The following is a 19,714-nucleotide window of genomic DNA, read 5'->3' on the forward strand; positions in this document are numbered from 1 at the left end:
TGAGGCCTCTTTGCAAGTAAGTTAAGCCATTTCTGCCAATGTTGCATTTATGCAACAGAGACCAAATGTGTACACCTGTAGACCAGGCAAAAATGGGTTAGAGAGAAAATGAAATAGGCCGGAGGACCATATATAAAAGGAAGGAGATTTGTGACTCTCCATGTTTAGAGAAGAATCAAGAATCCCTGAGGAGAAGAAACTGGTTGACAATAACCCTTTTTCCTCTCAGTGAGACCAAACAAACTTGAGATCCATCCCACCTGCCCTTTCCTCACAATACATTATAGAATTTAGATACTGGAAAGTGAAAGTCAGTTTCCAAGGTTGCTTGCACTAATGGCATTTTTGGAAATGTTGCTAAAAAGGCCTTTGGAATGTAAAATACTGTTATTAATTCATTTAAAATATTAAAATATTCCTACCATGCCTTCAAATATGCAATTCAAAAAAGGCACTTCAAAAACACAGATGATAATTTGGTTTAAAACAAATAGTTACAAAACAAAGAAAGAAAGAAAATAAAAACAGCCCTTGGGAATCCTTCAAAAAAATCAGCAAAACACTGAAAGTAATCATAAGCCCAGGAAAACAATGATTTTTGCCTAGGCCCCAAAAGTCATCTAGTCAGTTGTCAATCATATAAGGAAACAACGTATCTTGGATACGGAAAGGCAGAATGACATTTCTAATGTCTCTGAATTCTATGTTAGGGAAGATCGTAAGTATATTGTTGATGTCCCACATTACCTTGCCCAGCTGGAGAACTATAAGTATAGAAGAGCCTTTACATTGGCTCGCCTTAGAGGACTCCCCTCAGCAGTGTCAGAAGGACGATATAAAAGGATACCTTGGACTCAACGACTATGCCCCTGTGGATCAGAAGATGTTGAAACTATCGAACATGTACTTTTTCATTGTTCCTTTTATAGGGACATTCGTGCTAGTCTTATTATACCATTGCTGACCCATTTTATGGGATGTACACAACAACAATATATGAATTTGTTGCTGTCTGGTGCAAATCCAGGTATTACTTTTAATGTTGCGAAATTTTTTGCTTCAGCGATGCTCATTAGGACATTGATATTGAAAGTGGACTGAATTTAGTAGAGTTGCTGCCTACAATGGATAGTTGCCTCTGAGAATGGGGGTTGGGTTTGGGTTTATTGAAGATTGAGATTTTTAGCTTGATGTTTTACAACCAAGGTGGCAGTAACAGTAAAGTACTACCTCTTGTAGCCATCCCATCTCGCTTCAGAAAAAGATACAGAAAATGGAGATAAGTTTAAATCAAGCATATGCTCTTGTCCATTAGCTTTTTTAGTCACAAATTTACAGGTGCAGGAATGAGAGCTGTAGTATTTTTGAAAAATTAGACAAAAATACATCAAAAATTCACCAAAAATACAAAATACAAAAATACATCAGAAATACATCTTTTAGTATTAAGAAATGTAGTTTTACTTAAAATTCAAAATCCTGAGGATAAATAACTCAGAAAATGAAAGGACCAAATTTATCCATAAATGAAAACTTCTGAAGTCAGTGATGTAACCCCAGGACAGAAGCTAATCTGATTAATTGTCCTAGTTTTTCCATCAAAAATACTACAGATACACACTGAGTTGCCTGATTGGTTCATCAGAACACATAACGGGCCACAAACATTTGTGTCTCTCATTCAAAATAGAAATTCTTGTGAGTCCTGCAGAAGTTTCTGATGAAGATACTTAGAACGAAATACTGTGTCTACTACCCATTTATATACCAATAACATGCTGATTTACACATATTTTCCTTTTATTAAGTTGACCCTTGGATCAGAAGCATTTATTTCTAACAGAACAGAATCTAGGAAGATTTTACTTGCAGTTACACCTGTGGAAGCCAAAGACTTCAGTGAGAAAAATTTGGTCCAGGAGGTTCCTGTTACAAAGTGTAGATAAAAAGAATATACAACAATACTATTGCCTACCTGCATAAATGAAGCTCTGGAGCATCTTGGCTGAGCATTAAGCAAAATATTAAAAATATATATATGCATTGCATAGGCATATGTATTTATTCTTTAAAAAAAAAAAGAGAGCACAAGCAATAGCAAAAGAAGTACCAATAGAAACAGAAGACTTCTGTTTCCTATTCCTCTGTAACTCTGTTAACTTTTATTGCTCAGGCAACCATAGTAATAGTCAAGTTTTCAATTCAAAAGAGTAGCCACATTTAAATTCAACCCCCTTCTCTCTTCATGTTCAGCACTTTCTGTTTCTGCAGGCAAATGCTGAATATGTGGGGACAATAGGGGATGTGGCCACGGAGTAAGGTGACAGGGCTGTTGGTGACAGGGCATGACCAGCTGTTGGGCTTCCATGTCCCTTCCACCCAGTTACTACGTATCCAGAATTATAATACTTGAATAGGACTATAGTTTCTAACCTCATAGGTTAAAGATCTGTGTAAATAGAGAACAGATTGATTTCCCCTAATTGTGCTGTTACTTCACTAAGGGCCCAATCCTATCCAAATTTCCAGCGTTGATTCAGCTTCAATGCAGCCCTGAGGTAAAGGAACAAATGTTCCCTTACCTTGACAAGACCTCCATGATTGCCACCCCATTGCAGGATGCAATGCACACCCTCTTGACATGGCTGCATCAGTGCTGGAAAGTTGGATAGGATTGGGCCCTAAAATAATTAACACTTCTAACTTGTGACCCACTCATGTGTTTTGTACTCTGCTCAACCCATGTTTTAGCACAGATGGTTATTTTATTTTTATGATACATCAGTCAGGCCAGTGAAGGTTGTTTCCTATACTGGCTTGATCCAGCTAAAAGTTAATGGCAATCCTATGCACACTTGCCTGGGCGTCAAGCCCACTGAACACAAGAGACTCACTTAGAAGTAAGCATGCATAGAATCATGTTGCCCGATAATTTCAATGGTATTTTGGCAGGGCTAACTTTAGTTGGACTGGAACCACTATTTATATTCAGGAAGTTGGAGGAAGGCTCCTAAAAGTCATTACTGAACCTACGAGCGTAACATGGAAAGAGTTGACGTGTGTTTATTTGTAGGAAGACATGGATATTGCTGGCTGTTTCTGGATACTGATGAGGGAAGCAGCTCTCAGAAGCTCCTCATGTGGCACAAGAAGTATTTATTCAACTACTCCTATTTGGCAAGGGTCTCAGCCACAGGTATATGTTTACTTTTATATTGTCAAACTTGCATACTGTCTTTGGACCTCCTGTTAAAAGGATAAGAAGACATTCTGGATCCCCCATGTTAGGTACATCAGTAAAAGCAACTGATGTCTCTTAATTAATTAATTAATTAATTAATTAATTTAAAAATGATTAATTAAAATTAATTAAGATTTAAAAATAATTTTAAAAAATAATTAATTAGCAGTAAAGAATTTGTTGTTTTTTGGGCTTATCAGCTGATTAGAACTGAAATGTTCCAGTTTAAAAAGACCAATGTGAAATAAAATAGCCCCCAGTTCTCTTTTTGGAACCAGAACATTATTTTTCTATATTTATTTAATACTTTTTATTTTATTGTATCATATTTGAGGCATTTATATCCCACTTTTTAATCCAACAAATTCACAAAGCAGCTTATAGTCATAGTAAACAATAATAAAAATTTCATACAAACTACCACATAAAAGCAATAAAACCAATAAAATCATCATCATAAAATAGCAAATAAAACATCTTATCATTCATTAAAAATCCAGATGAATGAAACTGATTTCACCTACCACTGAAAAATCAGAAAAGTGGACACCGGGACAGGATTATAAATAGTATGATCAGCCATATTATTATTTGCTGACTATATATTATTTATATTAAACCCCAAACCCAAAACTGAAAAGGTTATCTTCAGAAACAGTCTGAAATAGTTCTATGGAGCATCAGCACACTCATAAGACATGCATATATCAACAAGGGTGGATGGGAATGCCTAACTTTTGAACTCAGTGATTACATTCTTTAGTTTTCTTATTATAGTCCCTGTATCTCTAGCACTACATCTGCCATGACACGTCATTTTACTTTTCATTATCTACTCTGGACTGATAGGCATCTTCTAATTCTGTTTCCTGATTCAATGCTCACAAATCAAGAGAGTTCAAAAAACCTATGAAAATGCATTAAAAACGTGGAAAATGCACCTTTTATCATTCTTTAAGGATCCTGATATGCAAGTTCAATATTTTAGTTCAAGACTGTTACAGACTAAATGATGTGTTATGTGATTCTTCAAGACGTCCTATATGGCTGCATTCTACTTCTTTTGCAACTTCATTTCTGATGAAATGTGCCAATGACCCATTGTAAATTACATATCATTTGATATAATGTTGATATATTGTTGATCAATATAGTGTTGATATATTGTTGATCAAATACTGATCATTTGATATAATGTTGTCTTTCTTAACACTTTGACCACTGACTTCCAGTTTTTCTTTAGTGCTACAAAGTATTTCACTCAGGAGAGCCACTACTACTAACTTTTGAGGCAATACTAACCCCAGAATCCCAAGACCAAACACACCAAAATCAAGAACGGACCAATAACACAATGTAAACAGTAAACCGTGACTTAGGCCTCAAGTCACAGATAATAGAGGAGGGGAACCTGTATCTCTGATGTACCCTGCAGAACTTGGGTAGGGGTTTGGGGCCAAGGTATTTTGCATTTGTACAATCTGGCTCATCTTCTCAGGTCTTCAGAGAAGGCCCTCTTACAACTGCCATCATCTGTGGAGGTGGGAGGGGTGGCAGCAAGAAGTAGGGCCTGCTCAACATTGGCACAAACCTTGTGAAACTCCCTCCTTCTCAGTCTATGAACTGCTCTCTCCTTAGAGCTGCCATTTTCAACCACTGTGCTGTGCCACACTGGTGTGCCACGAGTGGTCCATAGGTGTGCCACAGGAATTTGGAGAAAGATCATTTACTAGTAGGGTCAAGGGGGGGATGTGAGCCCCCCACTGGCAGTATGGTCTGCCTTGTCAATTGTCAAAAAGCCTTGACAATTTTAGTGCCTTGTCAGTGTGCCATGAAATGAAAAAGATTGAAAATCGCTGCCATAGAGACCTTCCAGCAGGGCCTAAAATTGTGTCTTTTCAGACAACTCTTCTGAGTTTTCAACCTTTTTTACAAGGACATCTAGATTGTACAGGCTATGCCCTTTTCTTATACTGTGTCTGCTGCTGTTTTTGTTTTTATTGCAATTGTTTTAAGGTTTTTAGAATATATTTTTCAAGGTTTAAAAAAGCTGTTGGGTTGGAGTTTTACTGTAAGTTTTAAAGGTTTTTTTTATATTAGGATATTTTATAATGTATTGATAGTTTAAAATGTGGTTTTATGACTTTTTGTAAGTTGCTTTGGGTTCCCTTTGGAGAGAAAAGTGAAGAAAAATTCATTCATTCATTCATTCATTCATTCATTCATTCATTCATTCATTCATTCATTCATTCATTCATTCATAGATAGATAGATAGATAGATAGATAGATAGATAGATAGATAGATAGATAGATAGATAGATAGATAGATAGATAGACAGACAGACAGACAGACAGACAGACAGACAGACAGACAGACAGACAGATTGATTTTGTCTACATATTGCGACATACATGGCCTTTCCCAGTTTGAAGAGACACATGGCCAACAGACTGAGGCAAAGAGGCAGGCCCATAGCCAGGGAGACAGACCAGGGACAGATTGCACTTGCTGCCAGTGTGGAAGGGATTGTCATTCCCAAATTGGCCTTTTCAGCCACACTAGACACTGTTCCAGAACCACCATTCAGAGTGTGATACCATAGTCTTTTGAGACTGAAGGTTGCCAACAAGTCAGTCAGTTTATAACTACTCATTACAAGGCAAACAGAACATTCTCGAATGCCAGTTTGTTGAAATAACATTAATGCAGGGGGAGAGGGGCAGGGGAGGCAGCCATTTTCCCCTCACCTAGTATCAGAAACTAGAAGCAGGCTTTGCTGAACCAAATGCAGTCCTCGGGTAGGTGTGCAAACTTTTAAGGGGGAATCAGTAGGCACAACAGGAGTAAAGCCTCTTTTTCTCCCACATGTCTCCTGCAAATGTTCTCTAGCCCTGCATTCCTCTTATTTCAGCAAATGCTGGTTTGGGAGCATATATTTACCAAAATAACATGAAGTTGCACCCTCAGTGAGTAGACTAAGCTAAAAATGTGTTTTTCGGACAATACTGGAGGGTTTGTTTTTGCATGATTACATCATAAGCCCCTACTTGCAGTCTGACATGGTAGATTTACTACCTCATCAGAAGTTTGTGAGAAACAGCCAGAGCTTATACATTGGCACTCTGATAATACAGAGCTTACAAGCAGCCAGAGCTTATACATTGGCACTCTGAAGCATTTAGTCTTGCTAACAAGGGACCCAGTGCTAGCATATACTGTTATAGGATCCCAAGTCTAGCAAAAAGTTTACAAAGCCTTATAAAAGGGTTAAAAAAATTAGAAGGGTTATCTGGATCAGTGTAGCTTAGCATTGAATGAGCTTAACCTGGATGCCAGCAGTCCTCCTCCTGTGCAGACCCCTTGCTGCGAAGTGGGTCATAGAAAAGTAGAAAATGTGCTGTATTTATTACCCTTACATCCTCCTGTGCAGACCCCTAGCTGTGAAGTGGGTCATGAAAGAGCAAACATGTGCTGTATTTATTACATGTCGGTCATGAAAGAGCAAACATGTGCTGTATTTATTACATGTCATTTGAAGATATTTTTCATTTTACCGGAAGCTGGAAAACTGGTGCAATCTCGCACCTGGTTTTCCTGATTCTAGTAGCTGGGTGGACGGAAAGGGTTTGCTTTCAACAGAGTCCTTCCATTTAGGCTAAGCTCACAATTTTTCCATAATTCTCAGCACAGGTCACCAATAGTGTTGTCATAAACTGGCACATCTACAGGTTCAAATGCTCCATTTTCCTTTCTCAGGGGTCGACAAACCTTTTCTCCTTAAGGGAAAATGGTTCCTAAAGAAACTCTTCCAAAATTCCTAGTAGGCAAATGCAAAGTAGTTGTTCTTGTCAAATTCTATCCTGCTTAGAACTTTTTGTCCCACAAGCAATCATATCAGCAAGTTCCTGTGGGAGCTAAACAATAATTAAAAGTTCAGATTTTATTATAATATAATGCTACACAAAATGATTAAAATCAACAACCCATAGCCATTCACAGTCATCAAAAAATACATTTGAAATAGCATCAGTGGTTGCCTATATTGCAAACACTTTCCAGGACAAAGAAGTTTTCATCATCCTGCAGGATGGTCTCCCACAACCTATGGCCCAATCATATCAAGCCATTATGCTGGAAGACCGTGTGTTCTGCTGGCGTAAAATGTTTTACTGCACACCACAAATGTAACTATGCCAGCGTGATTGGCCAGGTCCACACTCCAACAGCCCAGGGATGCCTGCCAGAGCAGATAAGGCTGTACAGGGGGTGGAATGGGGCAGAGGGAGGGTGGGGGTGGGTAGAATGGGGAGGAGGTGGGGCAGGGAGGAGGCAGATTGGGCCTGGGAGGTGGAGATTTTGGCAGCAGTGGCACCCACTGAATCCTAATCCCCTTCCTCGGCCCAATCCACCTGCATGGATCAACTCAGACTTGTGCCAGCTATAGATGCTGGACTAGATGGTCCTTCGGCAGGATCCAGCAGGGCTCTTGTGTTTATAGATGCAGCCACTGTAAAATTCTAAGCTTTCTATCCCTTCACAAATACTTCACATGTTCATTCTTCATAATGGGGTAGTTGGATCACACTGGACTCCTCCTACCCTGACCCTCCCACAATGAAACAAAGGTGGGAATTTGTTTCTATGTGCATAGATGATCCATGTGATTGGGAACCCTATTCGATAAGGGTTTCTGACTTCATGGAAGGTCCTATGCACACACCACTATATGTGCACAGAAACCAAAATCTCCCCCTTTGCTTTAACACATGAACACATTAGGGGTAGGACCACCCAGTACAAACCTTCTCCACCCACTGAGTGAACATGTATAGCTTATCCTCCTCCTCCAGATTGTATGAAGGTGGCACAACATGACTGCCATGTAGTGTGAATCAGCTGCAATCCCAGACTTTTAGGAATTGGATTGAGCAATGGGAGCAAGCCACTACATTAAAGTTGGTTCTACTTCAGATATATTTTTATTGTTCTCTAGCTGCACTTTGAAAAAGAACAGCTTTTCCTGTCATGTTTAATAGAAAGCAGCATAGTTTCCCAGTGTCTAAATGCAGTCCTTAGTTACAATGCCAGTTCATTGCTCCTTGGAATGTGTGGACTTGGAAACAACCCCTGGCCTTCACCGTATTTGCTGAAAATGAACACAAACTGACATCTATCTCAGCCCTGCATACAGAATCCAGACTCCTGGTGTTTGGATACTTTTGTTCCACTGCTTCAAAAGCACTACAAAAGTCATCTGAAAATTGCTTGTGGAGCTAGCAAATGCTCTGTGACCCACCTTACCTAGGAGGGGAGTCTATGCATTCTGCTCCTGTTGAAGTTTCTGAACAGTTGCTATGTGCAGCTCATTCACTTTAAGAAGAAAGTGGGAAAAAACTCATATAGATATAGAAAATGAGTAGTATCTTGCCAGTCTTAGGCATTTCTACTCCCGATGATTAGAGAAAGCTTCGCGCATTGGAGAGGACACTCTGTTCCAGAACCACTATTCAGAGCGCGATACCATAGTCTTCCGAGACCGAAGGATGCCAACATGAGAAGTCCAGCTTAATTGTGCTTTTGCCAGAGTCCAGTTTAAGCTTTGAGGGGAAAAAACATGGATAGTACCACTGGCATATCTGGGTGGGGCAAGGGTTGCAAATGCCCCGGATGGCACAGGAGAAAGGGTGGCACTGTGCCACCATCCACTCCCCTGCACCCCCCCTTCACAGAGGCACCTGGAGGGCTGAAGGAGGCTGTGTGCAGCCTTCCCTAGCCCTCCGATGGCTTTCTGAGGCCTCCAGAAAACCTAAAACCCCATTTCTGGTTTTCAGGCGAAAACTGGAAGTGACGTTTTAGGCCCTTAGAAGGACTTCAAAGGGCCTGGAGAGATCATGTGTAGCCTCCTCAGGCTCTTCCAGATGTGTCAGTGAGGGGTGACACTCGGTAGGGGGGTGAACCTGGCCCCAGGCAGCACAGGGGCCAGGTTTGCAAGTGTATAGTACTGATGCTAGGAAAGCTTAATTAATGGATGAGTATAGCCACATAGCACAGCTCTATTTACTGTTTCTTGTAGCCCCAGGAAGATAGAAAAATACAAGGGTTGAGAAGCCAAATATAAAACAAGTCAAAAGAACAATTGTGAATGACCATCAGCTTAACTTTGGGCTCTCATTCAGGCAAAGATGAAAAGAACAAAGCCAGATGGATGCCCATACTATTCATGAATAGGATTTTATTTCTAGCTTTTCCTAGTCTCTGAAAAAGGGTAAAGAGTTTATACTTCACAGTGATGTTTCTTCTGTTACTACTATGACTTAAACATCTTTATAAAGTGGTGATGGGTTATGGCAGTGGTTCTCAAACCTTTTAGAGTTCCTAGAGAAGGCTGCCTGATTTATAAATGCCAAAGGGTATGGCTATAATAGTGAATGGGCAGCAGTGCTTTCCCCCCCCCCTCCAAGTAGCAGCTTGTTTAACCCTTGATGTACATAGCCTAATCTGACCTGGCAGTTTTGTGACCCAACAAAAATTGGGTCATGACACACTGGTGTGTCCCAGACCCACTGAGAACTGCTGGGTTAAGGAGTGAAGTGAATACGGAGAGCAAAGAAAGTGACCAGGAAATAGCAACAGAACAGGAGAGGTTAAGGTATGAGATCAATGATTATCATATAAGCCTGAATGTTTGAAAGAATAGGAAAGGAGAAGGTGTGTGTGTGTGCATGATTGTACTGCTTGCAGGGACAGGGTAATAAGTTGTGTGCATATGTTGCTAGAGGTGTACAGTTAAAGGACAAAGATAGCAAATTGTGGGAAGGAAGAAGATAATTTCAAACTAGACATGGTTCAGTCAAAATTATACAGAACTCTCATGCAGCTGGTCTTCAAATGAAGACATTGCTTCAGACAGCAGATGCTAGAGAGAGGCAAGACTTTTCTGCTCCTAGTCTTTATCTCTGTTCTTTAAAGAAACCAGAGTTGCGGGGGTGGGGGGGTGAGTGGGCATCATTTTGATGTTTTGCTTCAGGTGTGAATGTTTAAAGCTAGCAGTATCATAGAGCACAAAGCAAAACAAACTCTCAAGTCACATTTCACCCAAGAATAGGGGAGATGCAGACAATAATTTTTATTTTCATTTTTCTGTCTTTCATAAAAGGTTGGCTACCTTTATGGAGACATACTTAATTTAAACCAATTTTCCCCTGTGGAGTATCTTCTTTCATTATCCTTGAAATTGGTACAAGTCACAATATATGAAAATGATACAACTGCCGTCAAATACCAAGTGTTACGTTACTATAAAAATGTCTGAGAGGAAAAAAAATAAAGCCCAACAATATAGGAAGATGTCTAAAGCAAACCTAATGTCCACACTGCCTTACAGTGTTTCATGAGAAGTGTGGGATGAAGGAAAACCTGAGTAGACTTTCAATCCTCCTGCCCCCAATTTGTCTGAAATCAGAGAATTTGCAAAGAATAGCCTAGGGTGAAGCACTTCATCCAAGTGGGAAACACGATGAGTACATTTATTTCAGAACTTTGTTTTTAAGTTTATATCCTATAATTATCAAACTTTGTAACATTAGGTGTTGTTTTTTTAAAGATGCAATTATGGTTATCCAATCATTTTATAAAAGCAGTTATATTTATTTTTGAGACTTTTTATACCATTTTCTTTCCAGTTAGTGCACTGTTTACACTTACAGACCCACATGTGCTGGCAGCATTTATCTGACGTGATGGCAGGCTAAAGATATGCAGCTGTTCTCCTTGCACACAGTGGGTTGGATCCACAGAAAGGTTTTGCTGCTTTCTCCTCAGTGCTATAGTCCCTACCACCCTCCCGCACTAGACCTTATACAGAGGACCCTTGGGGATACTGTGAGAAATGGTGTAGGAAGCTGCAGATGGGGGGTGGTAGGTGGAAACTGTGTCTGTCTGTGTGAGTGGAAGTGCATTTTTGCTTGTGCAATCTTCCTGTGGATCCAACCCTAAATAGGCATGGACTGAAAAAGTTAATTTAGGGCCCAATGCTAACCAAATTTCAAGTGCTGATGCAGCCACTGTGCAGCTCTGAGGTAAGAGAAAAAAGCATTCCCTTACCCTGAGGAGGCCCCCACGACTGCGCCCCCACCACAGGATGCTGTGCACATACCCTTAATATGGCTGCAGTGGTGCTGGAAAGTTAGTTAGGATTGGGCTGTTAGTTGAGTACATGAACTTGGCCCCGTTTAGTAGGATTTTAGATATATTTTTCTCTTGTAATAGCAGAGGATATATCACAAACTGTTTTTGCAACTATCCTCAGTTTTGAAAGTCACCTATCGAGCCCACTGTGGGTGCTGCTGTTCAGAGAACACAACTCCAAGGCTCCTTCTGGTACATGAAAATAGTTGCACAGTTCATTCGTTCCTGGTTACAGTTTACACACTGAAGGATTCCCTGTCTTCTGGAACACAGATTCTTAGAATCATGCTTTAAGGTTTTAATTCCTTCCTTAATAGATCTGAGATGAATAGGCCAGAAGCCGAAGCTCTTCCCTCCACTGTATATATTCCTCAACAAGTTCCCTTCTTACTAAATCAATGCATACATTTTCAAGTGGCAATTTGCAGTCTCAAGTAGATAACAATATATTAAGCATACACGCCAAAAGTGCACTATGCCCCGCATTAGGCCTGGTCTGAGGCTTGCACATGGAATCTATACTTTGCCAAAGGTTGCAATGCCACTTTTTAAGGCTTGTGAAACATTTTCTTGCATTAAACTGAACATCAGACACCACTGGAAAGGGAGTGGGCTGTGAAGCTTTTAAATAGCATATGTAACTTACCCACAGGACCAATCGCTGCAGGAACTGACAAGAAATCAGAATAAAAGATGAATTATTGAAACACTGCTTCAGACCACTGACAAATGTATTGTTAAAAAAAAACAACAGAAGGCAATGTCAATACTCACCCACTCATTGCTTCTTTAGCATAGGACAGTTTCTAGAAAAATAAGAAACCAAATTCCAGGTAAGGACCTGCATTTTGCTTGTTCAAAAAGCATATTTTTGCACTTTTCATTATTCCATTCCCACTATTTTCTAGTGCCGTATACGAGAGACTGGATGCTCTAGACCAGTGGTTCCCAAACTGTGGGTCACAACCTGATTTTTGGTGGATAGCCAAAGGGTGATGGAAAGATCAGATAACTGCCTCAAGCCCTGAAGCTATTCAAAAATCAGATACTGTACTGCTACTTACTCTGCAAAGAGTTTAGCTCTTGCAGTTTGCAAACATTTGTAAATATAGGGATATAAATATTGAGGGTCTTTTTTCTGGTTATTATTTATAAATAAATACATAACTAAAATATTTCATTCTAGATCTCTTTTTTTTTTAAGTCTGGAAAACTTAGGTGGGTCCTGATAGTGTGTCATTTTAAAAAGTAGGTCCTGGTGCTTAAAAGTTTGGGGACCACTGCTCTAGACTAAGAATTATTAATAATGCACACATATAAGGTCTAAGGACAAATATACATTTTTATATCACTTGTGAAAATATATGTGGTCTAGTTATGGGAAAATGCACAAACTATACTATTACAGAACAACCAGCAAAACCGAACTGCAAAACTTAAATGAATCTGTTTTATTAGCTACTATACTATATCCCAAATACCATATCCTAACAAGGCAATATATATGTTTACTCAGAAGTAAGTCCCACTGTGTTTAATGGGGCTTACTAGCAGGTAAATATGTACCAAACCGCAGTCCAAGTCAGACTGCAAAAGCAGTAATTACTGTTTGAAAATCGCTGACCTGTATTATGCAGTATATTATACAGGCTGTATACCATCTTCTAGAGTAGGGGTGTCAAACATAAAGTCTGCAAGCTGGATGAGGCCCAGAGAAGCTCTTTATCTGACGTGCATGATAGTTCATAGGTGATGGCTCACCCAGCACCATCATCAGCTGTTCTCAGCTACTGGGTGTCGCTGCTGAAAGGGCAGTCCACATGATAGTTGGGCTCTCCCATATCTTGAAAATATGATCAAGATTTGCATGTTTTTCTTTTTTGTCTTTTGCAGCTAATGAGTCCCTAAGTGAGCAAAAAGTGCTTACTTCTCGTCTTCCCCGGTTTAGTGATGTTACTTCCTGCCTAATGACATCACTTCTGGCCTTCAGCAGGCACCATGAATGCTATATGGCCTACTGTATGAAACAAGTTTGACATCCCTATTCTAGAGTTTAAATAAATATGTTGCAGAGTGTAGGGGAAAAAATCATCTTTACTCTTAACATGTATGTGTTAATTACCTTCTCTTCCAGCTTATTCACTGAAGGTGTAAAATAATTTCTTTGATAGTAGAGTATGAATTCTAAAACGGGCTTGTCTCTTGAAAACCATCAAATGAACTTTATCTCCTCTACAACAAGAGACCCTTGTTCAAACACTTTGAAGATCAGGGCTTTAGAAGTATGCAACATCTGGGGAAGTCTGCTTTGGAAGAATTAATGTGCCCCGTGTATAGGAGGTGGAATGTCAAATATGCCCAGAATTAGGATGGATCTGATTTTTAAAATTAGCTAAATTTAAAAAGCGTGCTATTTCATTGTAGTGATTGGCAAGCAGTAGATCCCATATTAATCTCATAAGATTATTGGATCTCATAACAGTAAAACACATGTTGCATTGTGAAAACTCTTATGCGGACAACAGTTTCCTGCCTTTTCACCAAATGGATTTAAATTAGATCCACTGTTCCCTGCTTTCTGTATCTCTAACTGCTGCCACTGCCCCATTAGTGCAAATACCACCGTTTGTGTTTGGTAAACACCACCACCATTTTGCAAACCCATCATTGCAAACCCACCATCACTGCAAACACCACCAGTGCAAAATGGCAGCAACCATGGAGGTGGTCAGAAATGTGATGGCAGCAGGCTATGGTGGACAATGAGCACGTACATCCCAATTCTAGCCTCTGAATGATCCTACCTTACAGTCATGATTCAAATAAATGTTGTTTGTACTGGAAATTAGCATTTTAGACAGATGTTCTCTTAAAAGAGATGTCTTTACTGTGACTTTGTTGCATATTTTTCTTTACCCATGTATTAGGATAGAAACCAGAGCTTCTAAAAAGGTTTTGTGTGATCCTGTGCTGACTTCTAAGTTTAACTTTAAGGAAATAGTCCTTGATTCATCCTGAATTTACTTTTTAATAAATGCAAATCAGCCAATATGAATATGAATTCAGCAATCATGGGAGATGTGCTTTCTGAAATTTATAGCCCAAGCCTAATGAGGGCCTGTGCCAACAGAACATGCATTTCACTGGCACAGGCTCAGTGGCGTCACTAGAATTTGAGTCACCCGGTGCAGGAAGCCAGCATGTCACTCCCATGATGGACCTAATCCCAAGCAGTGGGCAGTGCTACGACCCAGGTGGTGGGGAAGGTGATGTACCGTCCAGCCCCCCCCCCCCACTGGTTTTTTTGGCTATACCTTTTGATAGAACACAGATATTTCAACGTGATTCGTTTCATTGCATTTCTGTATGAAATTACACATCAATTGATACATAACATGATGGTATTATTCCTACAAACCTTGGTCTGAGCAATTTTGGTCATTAGTGGTGTCACCTCCCCCAGGATGTAACCTTACTAACACCTTATTGGTTCCATGCTGTGTTATAATAATAACATCTCATTGACTTTTCAAACAATCAGTCTCATTGGTCCATTCTGAGTTAAGGAAATGTACTTTTTTGGTGCATAAGACAGTTGCATTTTGTTTTGGTTTTTATGACCATAACTTTTGATTGAATTGAGATATTTCTCTCCAGGTTTTTTTTTATTGTATTCTGCTGTAAATTATGCATCAAATGACATATAATACGATGGTATTATTTCTACAAACAGCGATTTTAGCATTTTGGGTCATTGGTGGTGTCATCCCCCCTTTGTGCGACACCCATAGCAATGCCACTGCATGGGCTGTTATAAAAACACTGTATAGTGATTTGCAACAGCTCAACACCCAGGTGTACTGGCTTTAATTTCCTGTCTCTTGAAAGGTACTCCAGAGCAGGTCAGTTCAGGGGTGGGGCGGGAGTTGAATGGGGCAGGAGGAAGACAGAATGTCTCCTTAACTTGAGGAGACCTCCAGCAGCCAAAAATGCCCACAGGATGCAGTGTAGCCTGTGTTGGCACCACTGCCTCGCCACACGGGGATTTACGTTGGATTGGGCTGTTAGATAATTAGAAACTTGGGCTCAGGTTTAGATCAGCAAAAGGTGGGGAAATCTGGTCTAGAGGGTAGAGCCTCCGTTTGCCTGAAGATAACAGCTGAAGGTCGCCAGTTCGAGGCCACCGGCACCGTGAAGCAGCTGACCTTGAAGCAGCTGACAAGCCGAGCCAAGTTTTTCCATCTGCTCTTTGGCCGCCCTTCAAGTGAGATATGAAGGATTGTCAGCTTGCGTGGGAGGAAACTGGAGGCCAGAATGTGATACCAGATCATAAAAGGATCCATCTGAAATGTTGTAGTTCTTGAAAGACAGAACATCTGTCAATTGTAAAAATCCCTATAGGGATTTAGTATAGCCTGCCTATGTAAACCGCCTTGAATTAAAGTCTGAGGAGAAATCTGAAGATCATGAAAGGCAGTATATAAATACCTGTATTATATTATTATTATTATTATTATTATTATTATTATTATTATATTATTATTATTATTATTATTTTAATGACATTTTATTTTGTTTTCTTAGGTGGGTCAGTGTGCTTCCCTATTTGCTTTTATTACCTGCCCTAAGCATTTGGAATAGAGTAGGCAATACATCTAAAAAGATAAATTAAAAACAAGCATTGCCAATAACAAATTAAAGAGCAATAATATCAATGTCCCAGTAAAAATTGAATCCAAGGCAGATGTTTTGGCAGTAGAATTAGGTATCCTTGCCAATGTGGACACAATTTTTCCAATCCAAGCCATTATTTATAATATAAAATACAGCAGAGCCACCATAATATATGCAGCCTCCAAAAATAGAAAGTGATCAATGATGCAACATTGAGCAGAACAAATGTAGCACCTTTGTCTCATCTGAGGCAATTTCCACCTCATAGTGGGCTGCATCCTTAAAGTTAGGTGAGGTAGGTTGCATCAGCAGTGGATTGCGGGGTGTGCAAGAGGGCAGCAGATTCAGAGTGTCCTTCAGCCTGAATCTACTACCACCACAACCCCTATCTAGTCTGTGGTAAATGCAATCTGCATTGATTCACTTTCCACCCACTAAAAGAGAGCAGAAAGTGAATCACCTGCCTCCTTATCTTGCTCCTGGAATGATTTCTTTAAACATGGAAGGGTGGGATTTCCAGTCTGATTTACAGGAACAGTTCATCCCTTAAATCAGAGGTTCCCAACCTTTAGGAACCTGTGGACCACTGAGGCAGACATTGGAATTGTTGTGGACCAATCCAACCCACCATACAGAAAAATACATTTCAATTTGGTAGCCCATAGGGGAGTGCTCAATGAGTCACTGGAAATTCCAGCTGTGCGGGGTCCATTCTCCACTGTCTCTGGTTCTCCATGGGAAACCATCTAACTGAGTGAGCGATCCTCCACAGACTACAAGAAAGCATGGAGAATGGACCGTCCTGCAGCTGGTACATCAGAGGTTCTGGACCATTAGAGAGGGAGGAGAATGGGCCACCTACAGCTACAGCCGACATTTCAGTGGTCCATGGGGGAGCGCTCACTTGGAAAGACACTGGAAGTGATCAAAGGAGAACATTTTTTTTCCTGAGACCTTGTGGACCACTTCTCAGGATCTCCCGGACCACAGGTTGGGAACAGCTGCCTTAAATGAAACCAGAGGTCCTGCACTTTCACATATAAAAGAAACTGTGACATAAACAAGGTAAGGAGGGCTTTTTCTATGTGCAGAAGCAGCAGCAGAGGACCTGGCGTGGCATCAGACAGCATTCTGGGAAGCCCTGCCCCTGTCCATCTCAATAATAATAATAAATAATAATCAACTTAATATATGAATATGTTTTCTCCTGTGGGGCAAATAGCAGCTGAGGGGGTGCAATTTAGACACCATTACATGACAGAGAACTCCAGAAGATGGGCCACAAAATCTTGGGTTTTTTAAAAGGCTAATGAGGGAGAGCATAAACGTAAGTTAAATGGAAGCAACAACAGTTTGATGTGTTATTGTACCTTTATAATACATTATTAATAAACTGCTAATAACAAAAAAAAATTAAAATTAGAAATGTTCCTCAAAATGCAAAGCACATATCTGACACCAAAAAACATCTTATTTCTAATTCTGGATGACCAGACAATTTGAGTACAGCAATATCTTGCACTTTTGTCTGGTTACGGAACAAAGCATGAACAAAAGTAAAAAATGGATGAATGTCAAAGCATAGTCTACTGTAGTTTGATTTTGGCTAATGAGAAACATAACTAGCTAACTAAGTAATACATGAGAATGTGTGAGAAACCTAAATAAAGAGAAATAAAAGAAAAATAAGTATAAGAACGTTGACAAATGTAGCGGAAGTGCTGGATAGAACTGGATGAAAGAGGAGAGCATGTGGATGAAATCTGAAACATGGTTATAATTGAAAATGGTTGAAAGAGGAAAGTGATGAAAGTCAAGTGGATAGAAGTCAAGGTATTGCTGTCTTATGATAATATCTATGTTTTGAACAGTTTACTGTCTCTATGACCAAATCCACTTTATTAATATATCAAAGCATTAATAGTTTTGACACTCACAGAATACACATGGGGGCTCTGTATCCACAGATCCTGTATTCGTGGATTCAATTACCTGCGAATGGAGTCCATGGGGTCCCCTATAACCCTAATGCCTTATAAAGCACCAAAAACATCACTTCCAATTTTTCTGTGAAACCAGAAGTCACGTGTTTTGAGCTCTAGGGCTCGGTCTGAGCCTAGCAGAGACCACAGAAAGATGCAGTCTCTGCTGCGTTCAGAGGATCCTCCAGAGGTGAGGGGACCAAAGTTTCCCTCAACTTCAGAGGGTGGGGGACAGGTGCTTATCCATATCGGCGGTTTCGGGTAATCATGCGGGGGAGGGTTCCAGAATAGAAATGGTGGCACGTCTGTACTTTGCAACTGCCTATTATCCATATACCTGCTCTATAGTCTTAACATTTTCTCATAATAGGATACTGCAGACCTGAAAAGCTATTTTCCTGAAAAGCCTCTCTCTCTAAATTGCTTCCGTAGCTGACCTGGTCACGCCCAGGGAATTAGAGGACAGGTCCTCTCATGGATTGAGAACTGGTTGGAGGCCAGGAAGCAGAGAGTGGGTGTCAATGGGCAATTTTCACAATGGAGAGAGGTGAAAAGCGGTGTACGCAAGGATCTGTCCTGAGACCAGTGCTTTTCAACCTCTTCATAAATGACCTGGAGACAGGGGTGAGCAGTGAAGTGGCTAAGTTTGCAGACGACACCAAACTTTTCCTAGTGGTAAAGACCAGAAGTGATTGTGAGGAGCTCCAGCAGGATCTCTCCAGACTGGCAGAATGGGCAGCAAAATGGCAGATGCGCTTCAATGTCAGTAAGTGTAAAGTCATGCACATTGGGGCAAAAAATCAAAACTTTAGATATAGGCCGATGGGTTCTGAGCTGTCTGTGACAGATCAGGAGAGAGATCTTGGGGTGGTGGTGGACAGGTTGATGAAAGTGTCGACCCAATGTGCGGCGGCAGTGAAGAAGGCCAATTCTATGCTTGGGATCATTAAGAAGGGTATTGAGAACAAAACGGCTAATATTATAATGCCGTTGTACAAATCTATGTTAAGGCCACACCTGGAGTATTGTGTTCAGTTCTGGTTGCCACATCTCAAAAAAGATATAGTGGAAATGGAAAAGGTGCCAAAGAGAGCGACTAAGATGATTACGGGGCTGGGGCACCTTCCTTATGAGGAAAGGCTACGGCGTTTGGGCCTCTTCAGCCTAGAAAAGAGACGCCTGAGGGGGGACATGATTGAGACATACAAAATTATGCAGGGGATGGACAGAGTGGATAGGGAGATGCTCTTTACACTCTCACATAATACCAGAACCAGGGGACATCCACTAAAATTGAGTGTTGGGCAGGTTAGGACAGACAAAAGGAAATATTTCTTTACTCAGCATGTGGTCGGTCTGTGGAACTCCTTGCCACAGGATGTGGTGCTGGCGTCTAGCCTAGACGCCTTTAAAAGGGGATTGGACAAGTTTCTGGAGGAAAAATCCATTACGGGGTACAAGCCATGATGTGTATGCGCAACCTCCTGATTTTAGAAATGGGTTATGTCAGAATGCCAGATGCAAGGGAGGGCACCAGGATGAGGTCTCTTGTTATCTGTTGTGCTCCCTGGGGCATTTGGTGGGCCGCTGTGAGATACAGGAAGCTGGACTAGATGGGCCTATGGCCT

General features: G+C 40.5%; 1 protein-coding gene across 1 annotated transcript in view; it reads right to left on the reverse strand.

The window, feature by feature from the left end:
- The window catches only part of IMPG2 (interphotoreceptor matrix proteoglycan 2), a 75,930-nt gene that overhangs the window by 26,313 nt on the left and 29,903 nt on the right, over nt 1-19,714 (reverse strand). Inside the window, exons 4-5 of the mRNA XM_066622269.1 lie at nt 12,205-12,236; nt 12,077-12,100 (exon numbers count right to left, since the gene is read on the reverse strand). Coding sequence (XP_066478366.1) covers nt 12,077-12,100; nt 12,205-12,236 — 56 coding nt within the window. The remainder of the gene's footprint in view (nt 1-12,076; nt 12,101-12,204; nt 12,237-19,714) is intronic.

Source organism: Tiliqua scincoides, chromosome 3 (assembly GCF_035046505.1).
Source record: "Tiliqua scincoides isolate rTilSci1 chromosome 3, rTilSci1.hap2, whole genome shotgun sequence".
In the NCBI taxonomy this organism is placed as follows: domain Eukaryota; kingdom Metazoa; phylum Chordata; class Lepidosauria; order Squamata; family Scincidae; genus Tiliqua; species Tiliqua scincoides.